General features: G+C 45.3%; 1 protein-coding gene across 1 annotated transcript; it reads left to right on the top strand.

Moving 5' to 3' along the window:
• On the top strand, window positions 1-18,559 carry atp6v0cb (ATPase H+ transporting V0 subunit cb). The gene is made up of 3 exons (XM_083635712.1): window positions 1-259; window positions 14,248-14,431; window positions 17,342-18,559. Exons 1-3 carry the CDS (start codon window positions 187-189, stop codon window positions 17,544-17,546), a joined length of 462 nt encoding a protein of 153 aa, XP_083491838.1. The 5' UTR covers window positions 1-186; the 3' UTR covers window positions 17,547-18,559.
• The last annotated feature ends 52 nt before the right edge of the window (window positions 18,560-18,611 follow it).

Raw genomic sequence — 18,611 nt, 5'->3', positions numbered from 1 at the left:
TATTTATCAGAAGAATCGTGACTAGTCCGTTTACTCTGTCAGTGAGGTGGTCAGGCGGCTCCCACTTTACTCCTTTTTAATTCAAGATCGTGGCATTTGATCGGTTTAGCCAAGTGCGATATTTGGGGTTAACACGTCAGTAGTCATTTTGTATATTTAGTTTTTTTTTTTATTGTGTGAGAAAGGATGTCGTCCGAAAGCCCCGAATACTCTCCGTTCTTCGCAGTGATGGGTGCCTCTGCGGCGATGGTTTTCAGCGGTAATTATCTCACAGACCTCACTTTTAACATAATGAACTCAACTGACAGTTACAAAATGTCGCTGTGTTTGTGTTTGTTTCTAACCCGTGTTTGCATATATCTCAATGGTTTGCTTCCATGTCAAATGTCAATGTTTAATTGTCCACCTTGCTTGGTGCGTCTCTTGAAACTCGCTCAGACATTCTCTGTGCTAATCTCGAGCTGTCAACTATAACGTTAGGCATTTAGGGGTCGCTTTTTGCACATTTTCTCTAGATTCTGGCAGGGCAGTGGATCTTATTTTAACATGACAATGTCTAGTATGCAGTAGTACCTATTGTTAGCCTATCTCGTCCAAGTCAACACTAGCAAGCTAACGTTAGCGATATAATGTTGACTGCGTTTGTGGCGTTATCTTAGTTTAGCAGAAGTTAGCTTAGCTAATGACCAGGAAAACGATACTAATTGATCAGAATGGAAAATATGTTCAAAAAACGCATTGTGTCAAGAATGTATTCAATGTGTAGTTCGCCATTTGTCCCTCGTGGATGAAGGGTATGCATAGCTGCTTGCTAGCTTGCCACATTATGGGTGGACTTGGGGTGCATTGTAGCGTCCCCACTTTTCCTGCAACATGCGACACGACACTCCTGCATGCAGAGCTACAGTGTACACGTTAGTTGGTAGCCTAGTAGGGGCTTACTTTTGCTTTTATCCGAAGTTATTGTCAAACCCATGTGGCTTCACGGTGGAGACTACTAGGTTTTCTGTTCCATTAAATGATACAAATAAATAATTGAATCGTATCGTCACGTATGCATTAAACGTACGAATTAATTTACCATGATGTGAGTAACTTGCCTGTGTGACCGACAACATATCAGATCACGTGAGTTATTATATTGTACCAAATACCAACGCTTTTTTTGTTGTTCCAGTAAGCATTCAGTATCAGCTGGTAACTTCCTTATAGCAAAAAGGAATGGCACAAGATCACATGACTGTCACATGATCAGGCTTATGACTTGGAATTGCCAAGTGGGTAGTGATCCTGTGAATTGTAATTGCCCAGTGTATTGCAACTATTTATTATTATTTTTAACAAGTTAGCAGTAAGTCAGTGCTGCTCAGGGAATGAGGTTCATTTTTTTTTATACCAAAATACCTACAAGCGGTAACACCACCAACACTATGGCGTGTTGGAAGGAAGTTGACCAGTGGCAAAGAAAGTGAACTTTGAAACTGACCTCATACTTCATAATTGGCCATACCTGTTCCATAGCCCATTTTTTCCTACTTCATCATTTGTCTTCCAGGGCAAGTGCTACATGATATGCCAATGCTATGCTGTAGCACAGCACAGCCATTGTGTGACTAGACTGAGTGGGGAGACAGGTGCAACTCCTGTGGCAAATCCACAAGCTACTAATTGTCATGTTACATGTTGGGGTATGACCCATTAGCCATAATCAATCATACCATTGCAATAGCTCGAGGCCATTTGAGACACTAGTATTATTTTGGGCCAGGCAGTTTGACACTCCTTACCACAGTTACCAGGGACCTAAGATGTGACAACTGATTGTCTTGGCATTGTTTTAAAATCCCAGAAACAAGAGAAATTCCATTCAAACACAAGGGACATTCTGATTTTATGTCGGTGTGTAGCCCCTGTGTCTGGCAGCAGGACTAGTCTGTGATGGTAGGTAGAGCTGCCGAAAATAATCGATTCATTTTTTATTTTTTATTTTTATAATAAAATAGAATGTAAGTACATGCAGTTGTTTATTTTAATTATGGATCATAATACAATGCAATTCCAAATGCACTTTTATTTTAAAAGTAGCCACACAGTGAGAAAAAAGAAAGTGAGAAAAAATAAATCATGTATTGCGGAAAAAGTGATGCATCGATTTAAGATGCATCGCGATGCATCGGAGATGCATCGAGATGCATCGTATAATCGGATCGAATCGAATCGTAGACTTGTATAATCGAATCGTGAGATCAGTGAAGATGCACAGCTCTAATGGTAGGTGAGGGCAGTGTGTAGCCCCTGTGTCTGGCAGCAGGACTAGTCTGTGAGGGCAGTGTGTAGCCACTGTGTCTGGCAGCAGGACTAGTCTGTGATGGTGAAGGAGTGACAGCTGGGGAAGCCAGGAGGGAGGGGGGGTCTGACAGTAGTGGTGGTACTACTGGCACAAGGAAGGGATGGGGTCAGCTGATTCAGGCCGCAGCATAAAGCATCGTACAGTGTTTCTAGAGTCACTGATGGGAAATTGCACCTTCTTCTTTTGAGCTCATTCACTGCTGTGTAGTACACACGACTTTGTGACAAAGATCTATTTAAACAATATTGTCATTATTAAGGTTGTGTGCTATATATTTATTTGCCATAAAACTTGTAGATCTTGCCTTGTCTTGCTGCTAGTGTCGAAAGCTCAACTTGATCCACAAAGGTCTATAATGTATAATTGATTAGTTTCAGTCCAGGCTGACAGCGGTGATCCAAGATTACCTTTCCAACAATTCTGATTTGTTTTAGGACTCTACGCTAATCTGTTTGAGTCCAAGCTAGCATCGATACAGCAGCATAGTATTTTGTGTGGCAATATATCGTATCGTATTGAATGCAAAGTATTGCAATATTTTATTAAATATTATATATATTATTATTAAATTGTCAGGTGCATGCAACATTTTATGACATGTTTTTATGACAGTGTTGGTCAGTCTGTCTGCTTGACAATCCCATTTTGTTGCAATAAAAATGATTGAATGATTGAATTGAATGATTCGAACCCGGGCCGGCCACACGAAGGGCCGAGCCTTCGTGGTATGCGTGCTACCAGGTGAGCTACCAGGACGCACACAACTCATACTAGTTAGTTAACTGCTGCGGTTCCGGGTGGCATATCCATGTGTCGTGATGTCATTCTGATTCGTCCTATATGGCGAAAGTGTGTGGGTCTCCAGACACTTGACATCACGTTCCCGAGCCCTACAGGCAGACGCTGTGAGGCGTTTACGGGACTCTGTAATTGACAGAAAATAACCTGATGTTACACTTGCATTATTGTGTGTTACTGACATGTAACTGACTTTGCAGTCTGAGCCATCTTACATGTGCTGTGTCACACACTGCAGCTGTGCAGCACTTAATTTATAGGATTAGGATATTTATTTTGAGGGAAATTGACTGGAAAAAGGGATTTTAATAACCATTGGTTTTGGCCTACATTTTGGGCACGTTGCCCAAATAAGTTTGTATTTATCAAAGGCCAAAATGCCCTAAAAAGGATTTAACTGCAGGCCTGGTAGTCTGACGTTTGCTGTCCTGTGTTGTGGGAGTGGGCTGCCTCCAGTGATGCTTGCACAGGTGTCACTGACCAGGCTTCCGCATCTGTGTTCCCATCATGGCTCTGATCCAGTCTGCTTCTCCAGTCCTTTCATTGCTGTCTAGGTTACAAACCCGTTTCTGCAGTTTGCAGTAAAAAGGTTGTTACCCTCAGAACCTAGTTCTTACTGATCCACAACTGTGGCTAGTGAACAATCACTGTCAAAGGGTTTAGTTTTGAGGGCAAATCTGCTCAAAGTCAGGCTGTCAGGAATTGAAGCACGTTTAAGCATTCATGTTTATCATTGAACTCTCTGGCGTCTCTTACGGTCTGAACAAGTCAGTCCAGAGGAAATCCTTGCTATGCAGCTTAGAGCCAACATGATTGCCAATGATCACAAACCTTCCCAGCAAATAACTCATCAGCATTTAACTCATTGATACCCTATGCAGCATTTGTGTGTGTATCCCTTTAAGACCGCGAACCGCGTTAAAGGGATACCCACACAAATGAGGGATATACACGCAAATGCTGGATCAGGTATCAATGGGTTAATTGAAGAGTCCTTTTCTTGCTTTGACATTTTGACCCGTTCAGATTCCCTGTCTTTCTGCTTCTGTCAGACATGCGCATACAGTTAAGGGATAGTTCAGTGAAGCAGTCTTAATTAGCGACAGCAGTCCATAGGCTCCAGACGGTCCCTGTGATGCATAGGTGCAGTAGATTGGTCACTGCGTCCTGTCATTTCTACAACGAGGCTCACATCTTTGCAGTTTTGCAGACTGAAGCTTACAGCCAGCGGACACTTTTTTCAGGAAAGCGTTGTGACGAACTCAAACCTTGCCACTGCTGTCATTGGTTCCTATAATGCCACCCAGTCACCAACTATTCACCGAGTAGACTAATCCATTGGCGCTTGCGTGGGTGTTTGGCATGCTAGTTCATCCCTAGCAAGGGGCAGCGCCCCCCTTCTGATGCCACAAGACATTGTCAAATACATGTTCTGGGGGGAAGAATGACAGCTCTGTACCTAAAATGAGGAGATTAGGATTAAAACCCAGGGGTTGTGCCTCCACACCACTACTGCAGCAGCAGCAGCAGCAGCCCTGCAACACATCAAAGCGGTCCTCATCAGAGCAGAATGGCAGCATTACACTCTGTTGTTTTTCTACCAACCTGCAGCCATCACGCTTCCCCACCATGGAGTCTGAGGAGATTAGTTACTGATTTGACTGGTTCAGGGTTTATGGTTTGACTGGTTCAGGGTTTATGGTTTGACTGGTTCAGGGTTAAGGTTTGACTGGTTCAGGGTTTATGGTTTGACTGGTTCAGGGTTAAGGTTTGACTGGTTCAGGGTTTATGGTTTGACTGGTTCAGGGATTATGGTTTGACTGGTTTAGGGTTTATGGTTTGACTGGTTTAGGGTTTATGGTTTGACTGGTTCAGGGTTTATGGTTTGACTGGTTCAGGGTTTATGGTTTGACTGGTTCATGGTTTATGGTTTGACTGGTTCTATGGTTTGACTGGTTTAGGGATTGATGGCTAAATGGCTATGATGAACAGCTGTTGTGAGGAATGCTTACGGTATGTGTTTCTACAATATTGCCCCCCCCCCCCCCCCCAATTTTAAGAAGCAAATGCTGTGGAAAAAACTCTTTATGGCTGCACCATCAGATCAGAGCGAGTCATTCTCTTTGCGCTGCAGATGTTTGTTCCATGTCCTTCCTGTAGCAAAAGGCACATTTGTTGTGATGTAGTAGATACTTTGTGTGGGAGATGTGATGTTTAGGAAGGTATTTCTCTCCATGCAGTCAGTAAGGTCTGTGTAGGTGTCACGCGGGCCAATTGTGCTCCTTAGCCGGGCCGGAGAGATTTAACCTTGAATTGATTGCATCTGTCTGATAATGAATAAGTCAATGTAAGGAGTTTTGGAGGTGGCTGGCTGCCATGTGCACATTTGAGGATTGGCCCACCAGCCTTCCTCTACAGTCTACAGCCATCTGGCAGAAAGCCTAACGGCTAGGCTGGAGGTTAACTGGCACTAACTCAGGCTAGGCTGGAGGTTAACTGGCACTAACTCAGGCTAGGCTGGAGGTTAACTGGCACTAACTCAGGCTAGGCTGGAGGTTAACTGGCACTAACTCAGGCTAGGCTGGAGGTTAACTGGCACTAACTCAGGCTAGGCTGGAGGTTAACTGGCACTAACTCAGGCTAGGCTGGAGGTTAACTGGCACTAACTCACGGCTAGGCTGGAGGTTAACTGGCACTAACTCAGGCTAGGCTGGAGGTTAAGTAAGGGATAATGTATATTAAGGCGGTGATTACGGGGGAAATAATGACCGACAGGTGACTGATTGAGCCCGACGCGCAGCGGAGGGCTTAATCGTTCACCTGAAGGTCATCATTATTTCCCAGTAATCACCGCCTCAATATACATTATCCCGCTTAGAACACGGCCTACAACTAAATCATTCAATAATCTGACAAAAATAATTATTCAAATAGATTTTTTAATAGCGTTTTCAATGACAAAGCGGTTTCATTCGTAATTGGCACACAAGACACCACAGCTGCAACTGGTTGGCCTAATTAGTAGTGTTTGCAGACAAAATGCTCTTATCAACTGATTAATCCAGGTGTGGCAGAGCAGCGGTCGGTTGTCGAGAAATAATGACCGGTGAATCTTGTTGATTGACCAATCAGAATCGAGTATTCAAGAGAGCCGTGTTCTAACTGGCACTAACTCACGGCTAGGCTGGGAGTTAACTGGCACTAACTCAGGCTAGGCTGGGAGTTAACGGGCACTAACTCAGGCTAGGCTGGGAGTTAACTGGCACTAACTCAGGCTAGGCTGGGAGTTAACTGGCACTAACTCAGGCTAGGCTGGGAGTTAACTGGCACTAACTCACGGCTAGGCTGGGAGTTAACTGGCACTAACTCACGGCTAGGCTGGGAGTTAACTGGCACTAACTCAGGCTAGGCTGGGAGTTAACTGGCACTAACTCAGGCTAGGCTGGAGGTTAACTGGCACTAACTCAGGCTAGGCTGGGAGTTAACTGGCACTAACTCACGGCTAGGCTGGGAGTTAACTGGCACTAACTCAGGCTAGGCTGGGAGTTAACTGGCACTACCTCAGGCTAGGCTGGAGGTTAACTGGCACTAACTCAGGCTAGGCTGGGAGTTAACTGGCACTATTTCACGGCTACTTCAACACGCATTGTCCAAAGACATGACATGAGCAAAGAATACAAGGCCACCTCCGGCTGTATGTAAAGGAGCGTCTCCCCACTCTCCCAGGATATATTTAAAATGTCACATTAAGTCCATGTCATCAATGTGTGTCTTGCAATAGAGAAGGAAGCACAGCAGGTCCGTTTCCTTACAGATCACATGACTTGCACAGATTTTGCTCAGTATGTTGGTTGGGATTTCCCTGCATTTCCTCTAAAGATGGTTGATGTTTCACCAGGTTACATAAGACTTAGTGACTGCCACCAGGAGGCAATTTCCACAAATGGTAGGGCTGCTCTATTATGGCAAAAATCATAATCACGATTATTTTGACTGATATTGAGATCACGATTATTTAACACGATAAAAAAAAATTGCAACATCAGACATTTATTGAACTTGAAAAAGTTGTCTTTTTAATACAGTACTGGATTTTTATGCCTCTGCCGGCGATAGCCAGGCCGGAGGAATTATGGATCCGGGTTGTCCGTCCGTACGTCGACGTCATCGATTACGTCGACTCGCTGGGACAGCCCTATCCTATACAAATCGTCTCATTTGAAGTTGAGGAAGGAGGCTATTTTTAGCTTTACTAGCTGCAAATATAAATGTGCAGAAATGAAATGTGAGATGTTTTGCACTGTCCCCCTGGTATATTTTCATGTTGTAGGATTAATCGCACTTTGTCACAACTATAAACTACAAATATGGACAGATAGTAGTGTGAGTAGGACCAAAATGATGATCAGTGCTAACATTCTCCTAAATGGGGACCCAAGAGGAGCTTTGGATGCTGGGTGCATAAGCAGGCACGGGCGAGTAAAATAGATGCTCCTGCCTTGGGTCAATGCCATCTCACAGAGCTGACGTGGGGAAACTCGTCAAAGCAGCCTGCCTCTGATTCATGCTTCACGCTGCTACACGCCTCCCTGCTCTTGACAGACTCTGTCCGATATTGCTGGGTCTTGTTCTCTACGCTAGCTAACCTGGCAGCCATTACATTCTCTTTGTTCAACCAAATTATAACCAGTCCTCAAAGCATGATAGTGCTGTTGCTGTGTTTTCCAAACCTTCAGCCCCCCCTTTTCTTTTTTACCAGAAGCATTAGGGAAATATTTGACATTGCTGGGTTTTGACCTTTAGAGCAGTCATGTCAGTGTGGCAATATGAGTTTGCTCCTTCCACACACGAGTACAGATTCATCTGCCCTCCTGCCTCCTCTGCCCTCCTGCCTCCCTCCTGCCTCCTCTGCCCTCCTGCCTCCTCTGCCCTCCTGCCTCCTGCCTCCCCCTGCCCTCCTGCCTCCCTCCTGCCCTCCTGCCTCCTCTGCCCTCCTGCCTCCTGCCTCCCCCTGCCCTCCTGCCTCCACCTACCTCCTGCCTCCTCCTGCCCTCCTGCCTCCTCCTGCCCTCCTGCCCTCCTGCCCTCCTGCCTCCCTCCTGCCCTCCTGCCTCCTCTGCCCTCCTGCCTCCCTCCTGCCTCCTGCCTCCCCCTGCCCTCCTGCCTCCACCTACCTCCTGCCTCCTCCTGCCCTCCTGCCTCCTCCTGCCCTCCTGCCTCCTCCTGCCCTCCTCCTGCCCTCCTACCTCCTCCTGCCTCCTTCTGCCCTCCTGCCTCCTCTTGGCCTCCTGCCCTCCTGCCTCCTCCTGCCCTCCTGCCTCCTCCTGCCCTCCTACCTCCTCCTGCCTCCTCTTGGCCTCCTGCCCTCCTGCCTCCTCCTGCCCTCCTGCCTCCTCTTGCCCTCCTGCTCTCCTGCCTCCTCTTGCCCTCCTGCCTCCTCCTGCCCTCCTGCCTCCTCTTGCCCTCCTGCCTCCTCCTGCCCTCCTGCCCTCCTACCTCCTCCTGCCCTCCTGCCTCCTCCTGTCCTCCTGCCTCCTCCTGTCCTCCTGCCCTCCTGCCTCCTGTCCTCCTGCCCTCCTGCCTCCTCCTGCCTCCTCCTGCCCTCCTGCCTCCTCCTGCCCTCCTACCTCCTCCTGCCCTCCTGCCTCCTCCTGTCCTCCTGCCTCCTCCTGTCCTCCTGCCTCCTCCTGCCCTCCTGCCTCCTGCCCTCCTGCCTCCTGCCCTCCTGCCTCCTCCTGTCCTCCTGCCTCCTCCTGCCCTCCTGCCTCCTCCTGCCTCCTCCTGCCCTCCTGCCTCCTCCTGTCCTCCTCCTGCCCTCCTGCCTCCTCCTGTCCTCCTGCCTCCTCCTGCCCTCCTGCCTCCTGTCCTCCTGCCTCCTGCCTCCTGCCTCCTCCTGCCTCCTCCTGCCCTCCTGCGTCCTCCTGCCCTCCTGCCTCCTCCTCCCCTCCTGCCTCCTCCTGCCCTCCTGCCTCCTCCTGCCCTCCTGCCTCCTCCTGCCCTCCTGCCTCCTCCTGCACTCATTCTTGGCCGTGTGTGACGTAGGGAGCAGGCAACACGATGCAGTTCTCCCCGGCATCACGAGCTGTGGCCACGAACATGCTGACAGAGCGCTCCTCTGCTCTCCTCTCTGTTACATACATTACTAGCAGGATGCTAGCTCGAGGAGGCGGAGATAACGGCCAGCAGCTGGTGGTGCCTCTCTGGTACCCATCCCATCCTGTGCTGATGCTGATGCGGTGTCTGGAGATGTGACAGGCTGCTGCTCATGACGTCAGCAGCTTCCTGTGTGCGAGGCCTTTTCATTCAGAGCAGTGATTTAGAGCTCTGCAGCTCTCTGGCTGAGTGCCTTTTGTTGAAGCCATAAAAGGGTTACCGTATTTCTTCTAATAAACGCCCGGGCGTTTTTTATTTTGCTAAATCAACCCAGACCCCCGGCGGTTAAAGGAGACCCGGCGGCAGCTAGAGTGAGGCGTTTATTTAGTTTTGCACAGAATCACTAGCCAGGCCATTATTATTTTTTGTACAGAATTCCTGCTCAGCAAAAACGGAAAGTATCAAATTGCTTATTGAAACCAGTGAGATAGTACTTAGTACACACAAGAGGGTAGGTACAGGCAGTTTATTATTATTGAAACCAGTGAGATAGTACTTAGTACACGCAAGAGGGTAGGTACACAGTTTTGAACATGCCTAGTTTGAATACCGTTTGAAGGTATACCGCGGTTTGAAAACGTCACGGTATCAAAACCACTAAAATTTGCCATCATACCTTCCCCACGGTATCAGCTGTTTCCCCAAAACAAAGTGCCCAGGTCGCTTGCAGAGTGCAGCTTATGCGGCCCCTCCCCCTGACTGCATGCCTACCTAGACTAGAGCACAGTAGAGAGGAGCCGCAAGGACCCCCCTGAACTTTCCCCCATCTAAAAAGACGACGTCGGCTGTATGGGAATATTTCGGCTATTGTAAAAACACAAATGGTCCGCAATACCGCGATACCGTGAAACCGTGGTATTTTTGTCCAAGGTTATCATACCGTCAAAAACTCATACCGTTGCATCCCTAACTGGAACGAATGAAAACAACTAAGATGGCCTTCATCATCACCATCCAACATTACGGTATTGGCAGTGGCGGCTGGTAACTCAAAAGATTGAGGAGGACAGCTGGGACCGTGTGTGATGTGTTTATACTAGGCTGTGTATCTCAACAATATAGCACTAATTATATATGATTCAATCAATCTCAGATAGGTGCAATTTAGTTTAATTAAATTCAATGTAAATGGTTTAATGCAGCTCATTGGTTATTGTTGTCATTGAATTATAATACATTCATTTTACATAACAGTATTCATGCTGATGTGGTGAAATACAGTCCTTGGGAAGATAGCCTACAGTAGCATTATGCACTGGCCAGACTGGGTGTCCAACTAGCTGCTAGCTTACAAAAGACAGTTGTTTTTGATAAGTATTGAGATAGCTGCTAGCTTCTGGCTATCAAGTTGGCTGCCAAGATGCTCTAGCGACAGCGCAGTAAGATTGTCAACAATACATTTTAGCTCACTTAAATTCCATGCTGGGTAATGCTCCCAGAATCTGGTTTCGCAAAAGCCTGTATGTTAGCTCGCGATGCTAACGTCATTGGAACTGCTAATAACGTGATAACGTTAGCATTGCGAGCTAACTAGCGTTAGCGCGCTACTTATCAAACCAGGCTTCTTCCTTTTTTAGCACAGTAGCTAACTAGTAGGCAGCCAGATCACGTGTCTGCTGCAGTTGAAAGTAGCTGTATCTTCCACATACAAACCATAGTCTGACACATTTAATCCCATTTGCATGACTCTTGTCATGGCTTTGGCCAGCTAGCTAGCTGGTCACATTATGACCACTGACCAGAGAGCCAACGCTACTGCAGTCCTGAGCCCTGCCCGCTTGCCTGAGTCTGGTTCTCATTGGTCAGGGCTGATGTCAATCATTGCAGGGAGGCATTTCCTACATGGCCTGCATGCCTCCACTGTTGTGCAATCTTATCTGTTTAGCCAATCATAGGTTAGCAGGAAAAATACTGAAGCACATACACACACATGACACATGATTTTATTTTATTTTATTTTATTTGGTTATTTACATGGCATAAGACCCTGCCCCTTGAGGCGCAAGACAGCTCCTGAGGTCCTCCAGAGACTGCCCTTTCCTTCCCTGGCCTGCAGGTGTCACCATTAAAGCATTTTCAATAATGGAATTTGTTGAAAGAGGAGAGAAAATATATTTTGGTTTATTTATTAAAAATATATAAACTCTCCCTTTTCTTCAAAAAAAAATAAGGGAGGGGGCTCATCCCTTGCCTCACTAGAAAAACCTGTGGGTATCAGTTAATTCCTCCCCTCTTCTCCCGCTGCCAAACAGCCATACCGTATTTCAAACGAGTACCATTCACCTACCGCTCGCTCGCATTCAGTTTGTGTTTCATTGGAAAGAAGTCGTTAGCATTAGCAACGTTATGGACGGTGCTAACAGGCACCAGCTAACGTTTAGCTACCAAGGAAGCAACCAAGCAGCACTCTCAGACAAACAAGCAGACTTACCAAATATGTATGTTTCCAATACATGTCCGGTATAATGGGTATACGGTAATCCATACTGCATTTATGATCGCTGTTCCGCTGACAGAAATGCACATAATAAGAAGGCGCAAGCCGCGCAACACTAACGTTAACGTAACTTGTGGACTTGCTCAAGTGTCCAGACAGCGTCTCCAGTATAACACGTTGACCAGTGGTGTAGTCTACCTTTTTTCAGAGGGTATACTCCCTCTGACTCCAACATCCCTCCCCTTAACCGGAAGTGGGCGTGGTTTCGGCTGGACATGGGCGGATATTCGACCCATTTTGTGTTGTTTCTCCCCAAATTTACAGAATAGCTTCAGAACTGAGCTTTGGATCAGTGTTTTTGATCACAAGAGTAAACTATTTACAGAGCAGAAATTAATTAATTAAATTCAGTCAATCAATGAACACATCACATGCAGTATTTTTTGAAGCAAAATGCATCAACTCCGCCCAACCCCCCCCCCCACACACAGTCAAACCAAACCACAATGTTAATTATGTGGTGTGTGTGTGTGTGTGTGCAGAACAGCTTCAGAATATTTACCTATTTTTAATAAAGACCATGAGAAAAAAGGTTGAATTTAAACACTTTATTTTGAACAAGCTTATCAAAGCACAGAGGTAGTAATTTTACTGTTAACACAACTATTAAAAACAGTGGAGACACGCACATCCCAAAAAGAAATCAAAGGCAGGTGCCGGACCCAATGAAGACCGCAATAGAAAAAAAACACTGTAGCTCCCGTTTAAAGTCGAGCTGACATCAAAAATTACTTTCTTATTTTAGATCACATCCCTGGGTATTCAGTGCACCCATATAATAATGTATGCAAAAAAAAAATCACAAAAATCTAGACTATGTGATCATGGTCTCGCCTTCTTTAACACAGCACAGCAAAAAATATGCTGTGGAGATATGCTGCCCTAAACTCAAGTACTTTCAATGACCCATGTGTATTTTCACAAAATTTTAAGGCCTTGATTTTTTTTCAAATTAACAAACTTTCAAGGATTTCAAGGACCAATGGGAACCCTGTTAGTTGTTCACACTTTTTCACATCAAAAGTCAATTTTTCAGGATCCCATTCATAACAATCATTATTGTATATGCACACACACACACACACACACACACACACAGCAGCAGTACAACCCCCCCCCCCCCCACATGTATCAACCTAGCTAGTTATTGTGCTTGTTCTAGATATAATTCAATGTACCAAAACAATCCCCTGCTGCTGTTACAGTAACGTTCATATTATAACGTACATGCGACTTACCAGGTATGACGATATCATCAGGTAACGTTGCGATAGCAGCTGCCTCATCACAGTCCTAAGGATTCCTTTCTGTAATGTTATTGCCATCTGCAGCTGCAGTAGCAGGGCAAGCAGGCCTACGAAAACACTGAAAGAGTGTCGCTTGAGTCGTTTGCTTTCGCTTCATTGTGCACCTATCGAATAGGCATCTCCTCACCGAGCAACTGTTTTGTTTGGTAGTAAGCAACGTCACGGCTACGTCACGCTCTTCACGCTCGAGTCGGCTCGACGGAAGCCCCTAGGGTCCAAAAGTCCGCGCTTTGTAACACAGAGCGCACAGGGTGAATTTTATGAATGGTAAGTGAAAACGATACGTATCATAGCGCATTTCGCAGTGCGCCAACGCAAATCTGAGTAATTTCGCAGTGTGTAGATTGCGTCTACCTGCGTTGCACGTAGACAACACCCCTGACGTTGACTATTTCCGTACTCCTGCTGTACAATCTGTAGCATCAAACAATGCGGTATGCATACTTGAAACATGTCGGTTATGTATAAACAAAGCATAACATTGTCTGACGGGGTAAGATGCCTGACTTCCGTCAAATCACACGTCATTACCGTAAGTGACTGAATTCAGTCAATACAAAAACATACCGTAATGGGGGGGGGGGGGGGATTGAATCGAATAAACGCCCCGGCGTTTAATCAAGACCGGCGTTTTATTATGCTGAATCAGGTCAGACCCCCGGCAGTTAAAGGAGTCCCGGTGGGCATTAGAAGAAATACGGTAATCTGATACTCCCAAGGACTGAAGCAGAGGTCGAGATGAGCCACAAACTGGGAGTACAAAGCTTTTTTGTCTAGTCTCAGAGAAACACAAGGGTAGCTGGTCATGTAGTATCTGGGTATTTCTGAGGAAAGAACGTGATCTGTTGTTCCCCTTTGAACACTGGCAGAGTTCCCCAAATGGAGCCATGTTTGATTTTTTTAAAGGGAACTGAAACTGTGAGATTTGCGTTATCGTTGCTCCACCTCCTGTTTCACTTCCCTCTTCATGTCGTCTGGTTTCTTCGGGCGAGCTAGCTAGGCCCGCGCCGGGCTCTTTTTTTTTTTGCTCCAATCATATTGCAGCAGCTTCTCTCTACCTTGGATGGTGCTCTATGTGCTGGAAGATGTGCTCCCCTGCTCCTTTAGCTAACCGTGCCCCCCCTCTCTCTCCTCCCCCTCAGCCTTGGGAGCCGCCTATGGCACAGCTAAGAGCGGGACGGGGATCGCCGCCATGTCTGTGATGAGGCCGGAGCTCATCATGAAGTCCATCATCCCCGTCGTCATGGCGGGTATCATAGCCATCTACGGCCTGGTAGTAGCAGTACTAATTGCCAACAACATCTCAGAGAGGGTCACCCTTTACAAGTGAGTTCTATTGACCAACAGTGCTTTCAGTCATGGGTTTTGTGGGCGTGATTTGTTATCATTTCCTCTTTAATTTCTATTAAGCACAGAACATGATATAATAATTTGCTTCTGGCAAAAGGTTCTTGTTAGGTCCATTTAGCAGCTTTCTACACTGCCCTCAGTTGCTCACATGCCTGACCATGGGAGGGAAGAATGGACAATCAACAACAAGAACAAGTGACGGTTTGACCTCAAGTTCCTCTTAAATTGGGGCGTATTTAGAGACGTACATATAGAGAGGCAAAGTGAACGCCTACTTCCTGCTTCAGCACTGTACCAGAGATTTTCTTTCACACTTTATTTTCCCATAGACATCTCGTAAAATGCTTATAAACATAGTTTTACTTGGTATAGCTATATTTAGAATGGGGAAAGACCATAGAACATTTCAGTCTGACCAAAACTAAGAAAAAACATTGAAAAAATATTGTCTTTAAACCCGCATTTCTTTACGTTTTGGTGAAATGTTATGCGATCTCTCCTGTTTCTAAATATATCTGAACCGTTTGTTTTGAACAACTAAAACAGTACAACTCTTTTTATAAGCATTTTACAAAATGTCTATGGGAAAATAAATGGCGGATGAAAATCTCTGGTACAGTGCTGAAGCAGGAAGTGACGTTCCACTTTGGCTCTCTATAGGCCTACAGAATCACTGTGATATCTCTATTCAACATAGCTTGTAATAGAGGTGCACAATTATGTATAATGCCATTTCCTTTTCAGTTTCCACAATTAACCTAATAAGGAATGTCGGCATATCGGCAATATTGATATGATTTAATTTCTCATGCTAGTTGAAAAAGGAAGATGTTGCTTTAAGATGCCAAAAGTACGGTAAAAATAATGTGTTGCCCAAATCTACCAAAATTATCATTTGACCTATAATCAGGCAGCTCAAATACAGAGTGGTTTAGGTTTCAGTTAGTGGCAGCAACTTCCATATTACATATTTGTTTATTATAATTACTTGCCAAGCCTGTCATGTAACTACAGACATTTATTCGGGAATGTGACACTGTAAAATATTCTAGCAGTAGTAATTAAATGAAACTACTGTCTCCATTCTGTTTTTAAGTGTGCATTTTTAGCCTGAGAAAACATGGATCCCCTTATGCTAGTAAAATGACGGGATACAACTGCTCCATGGAGAACAGTCAGAGGTTGCATTCAAGTGAATTCTCGTTTGTCGATAAACTTCCCAGGGTATTCACCTTATGTTCAGACGCGGGGGTGGGCCAAATTCCTCTGGGTCGTGTTAACACTTCCGGCGGTCACGGCGGCAAATATGAAGAAGAGAGTTGTTTTTGTAGCGGACAGTGCAGGGGGTAAAACAAAGAATGTAGCCTACTACTTTGAGCTCGGTACACAGCAAGCGAGTATCCACTGTTTGCAGGTGCCACTGTCATAAAACCTATTGAACAGCTCTATTACAGAGCCATCAAGGCATTTGCTAGAAAACCTTTGTCATACCACCACTGTAACATTCTGGAACAACATCAATTCCTGAGCTTTGAAAATCTCAAGGTCTTAAAGAGTGCCTGTTTCTTCTTCAAATGCCTCCATGGACTAGCTCCCCCTCCGTTACAGGAATTCATCCAAAAAAATAGACTCACTGGACTCGGCACTAGATCAGACACCAGAGGTGATTGCAAGGTCCATCGTAGAATGTCCACGTTTGGTCAAAATGTCCTATCGATAAAAGGCAGCCAAATATGGAATAGTCTCCCCGTCTCCATAAGGGACAGCCCCACCCTTGCCACTTTTAAAGGTAGTCTTAAAAAATGGCTGAAAACAAACCAGTCATGTGTCCACAGGTAGTATGTTTTTCTTCTCTTTTTTTGTGTGTATTATTATTATGTATTTTTATTTTTCTAAGAGTAATTGCTGCCATGTATTTTAGAGTGTTTTGTTGCTACTCATGTTTTACGTAGTTTTAGAGTGTACTGCTGCTACCTATGTTCTATGTATGTTTTTATTATGTTCTACGTTTTACGCTCTATGTTTTTTGTGTTTTATGTTTTATGGGGACAACGGATGGAAATTAGCCTCGTGCTAAATCTGGCAATTTTTACACTTTTACTATGTTCCAGGTTTTACTATCTGTTCTGTGGTTTCTGTGTTCATTAATTTTGCACTGTCCCATCCAAATAAACAAATAAATAAAGTTAGCCAGGTCAGATAACGTTATCATCGACAATGACGAGCACTTTCTTGTAAAACATACCTGGACTCCAACAAAGAAAGCTTCAGATAGTTTTCTCTCCTCTGAGCGCTCGAGCCACTTACGTCTATAAGACCTGCAGACATTAACGTAATTCCCTGGAATGCGAGACTTAACGAGCCAGTTACATGGCATTGCATTCTTAGACATTGCCGTTTGCTTTTATTTGGTATGTTACATACAATTCGCTAAATTATTAGTTAATTCAGAGTTGGATGATATTGGAGCAGCCGGCCATTTTATTTTTCTTCTTTTTTTTAGCCGGAAGTCGTCACACGACCACACAACCGGGTCAAATGGGCATGGCTACATAAGGTGAACACTGCCATAGGCTTCACTGAGCCGTGGAAAGTCAAACAACTTAATGTACAGTATGTACACACTGATTTGCAGCCAATATGTGCACCTGTTAGACATGCATATTCAATGCTGTCTGTAGCACACTTGAGTTTTGTGCGTAGGAGCAGTGCTCTTATGGGAGGGGGGGTACCCTGTTGAGTTCACCTCTGTGTGTTTAGGAGCTTCCTCCACCTGGGAGCTGGCCTGAGTGTGTTGAGTTAACCTCTCTGTGTGTTTAGGAGCTTCCTCCACCTGGGAGCTGGCCTGAGTGTGTTGAGTTAACCCCTCTGTCTCTGTGTGTTTAGGAGCTTCCTCCACCTGGGAGCTGGCCTGAGTGTGGGCCTGAGCGGGCTGGCAGCAGGCTTTGCGATCGGCATCGTGGGTGACGCCGGCGTGCGGGGCACAGCTCAGCAGCCCCGCCTCTTTGTGGGCATGATTCTTATCTTGATCTTCGCTGAGGTCCTGGGTCTCTATGGGCTCATCGTTGCCCTCATTCTCTCCACGAAATAAAAACCCAAACATCTCCACTACAAGATCTGTCCTTTATGTTCCTGCTGGAGAAAAAGTGTAAAATGGTATGGTGGGGTGGGGTGGGAATTGTAAAATCTCTGCCACAAAAAAGATGAAAGTGACGGTGGGGGGAAATTAATTAATATAAATGGCTCCATAAATATGGTCTTATCTTTACAATGTGTACAGTCGTCCCAATTTGATAGTCAACTTGTAAATGCGCAACGTAGTGATTTGTCCTGTGTGTGTGTGTGTTTTAAGAAAAAATGTATGAGTTTTTTTCCCCTCCACTTATTTAAGACCAGCTGAGGTAGCTTGACCTCTGGTCTTAGAGAGCTGGCCACCAGCTGAGGTAGCTTGACCTCTGGTCTTAGAGAGCTGGCCACCAGCTGAGGTAGCTTGGCCTCTGGTCTTAAAGAGCTGGCCACCAGCTGAGGTAGATTGACCTCTGGTCTTAGAGAGCTGGCCACCAGCTGAGGTAGCTTGACCTCTGGTCTTAGAAAGCTGGCCACCAGCTGAGGTAGCTTGACCTCTGGTCTTAGAGAGCTGGCCAAACGGCCCACTGCTTCTTCTCCTCCCACCTTGATTTGGGAGTAGACACAATCTGCATTAATGTTGATCTATTTGTAAAGAAAAATGTTTATGGATTTAGCTTTTTTCTTTTGTTTTCCACTGATTTTATTTATAAGAAATTGAATTGTTCATTAAACTGTTTCAATGGAGCAAAAGTCTTTAATTCCCCAGTATATATATATTATAAATATATATACAGATACAGACATACATATCTATATAGATTTAATGCACTGTCGGTTAATTGTGATAAGTGGTTGGGATTCCTCTGGATGTATTACTTGGTTTAAAAGTTCAGATTGCCTTTAGTATGTGGCTGGTGGAGTGGGAGTTTTGTGTGTACCGTGTATTCTAATCATTACGCAAACATTCTCACACACTTCAATGTTTTTTCCTGTAGTACCGCTGTTTGATTGGATTAAAGGTGTGTGTGCCCCAGTGTTGGGTCTCACAAGTGTCATTTCCAAATCCCATCTCCTTTCCTACTTCACC

This window comes from Poromitra crassiceps (genome assembly GCF_964638095.1).
Source record: "Poromitra crassiceps genome assembly, chromosome: 4".
Classification (NCBI taxonomy): domain Eukaryota; kingdom Metazoa; phylum Chordata; class Actinopteri; order Beryciformes; family Melamphaidae; genus Poromitra; species Poromitra crassiceps.
Note: the sequence above shows the minus strand (reverse complement) of the source record. Positions and strands in the feature narration are given on the sequence as shown.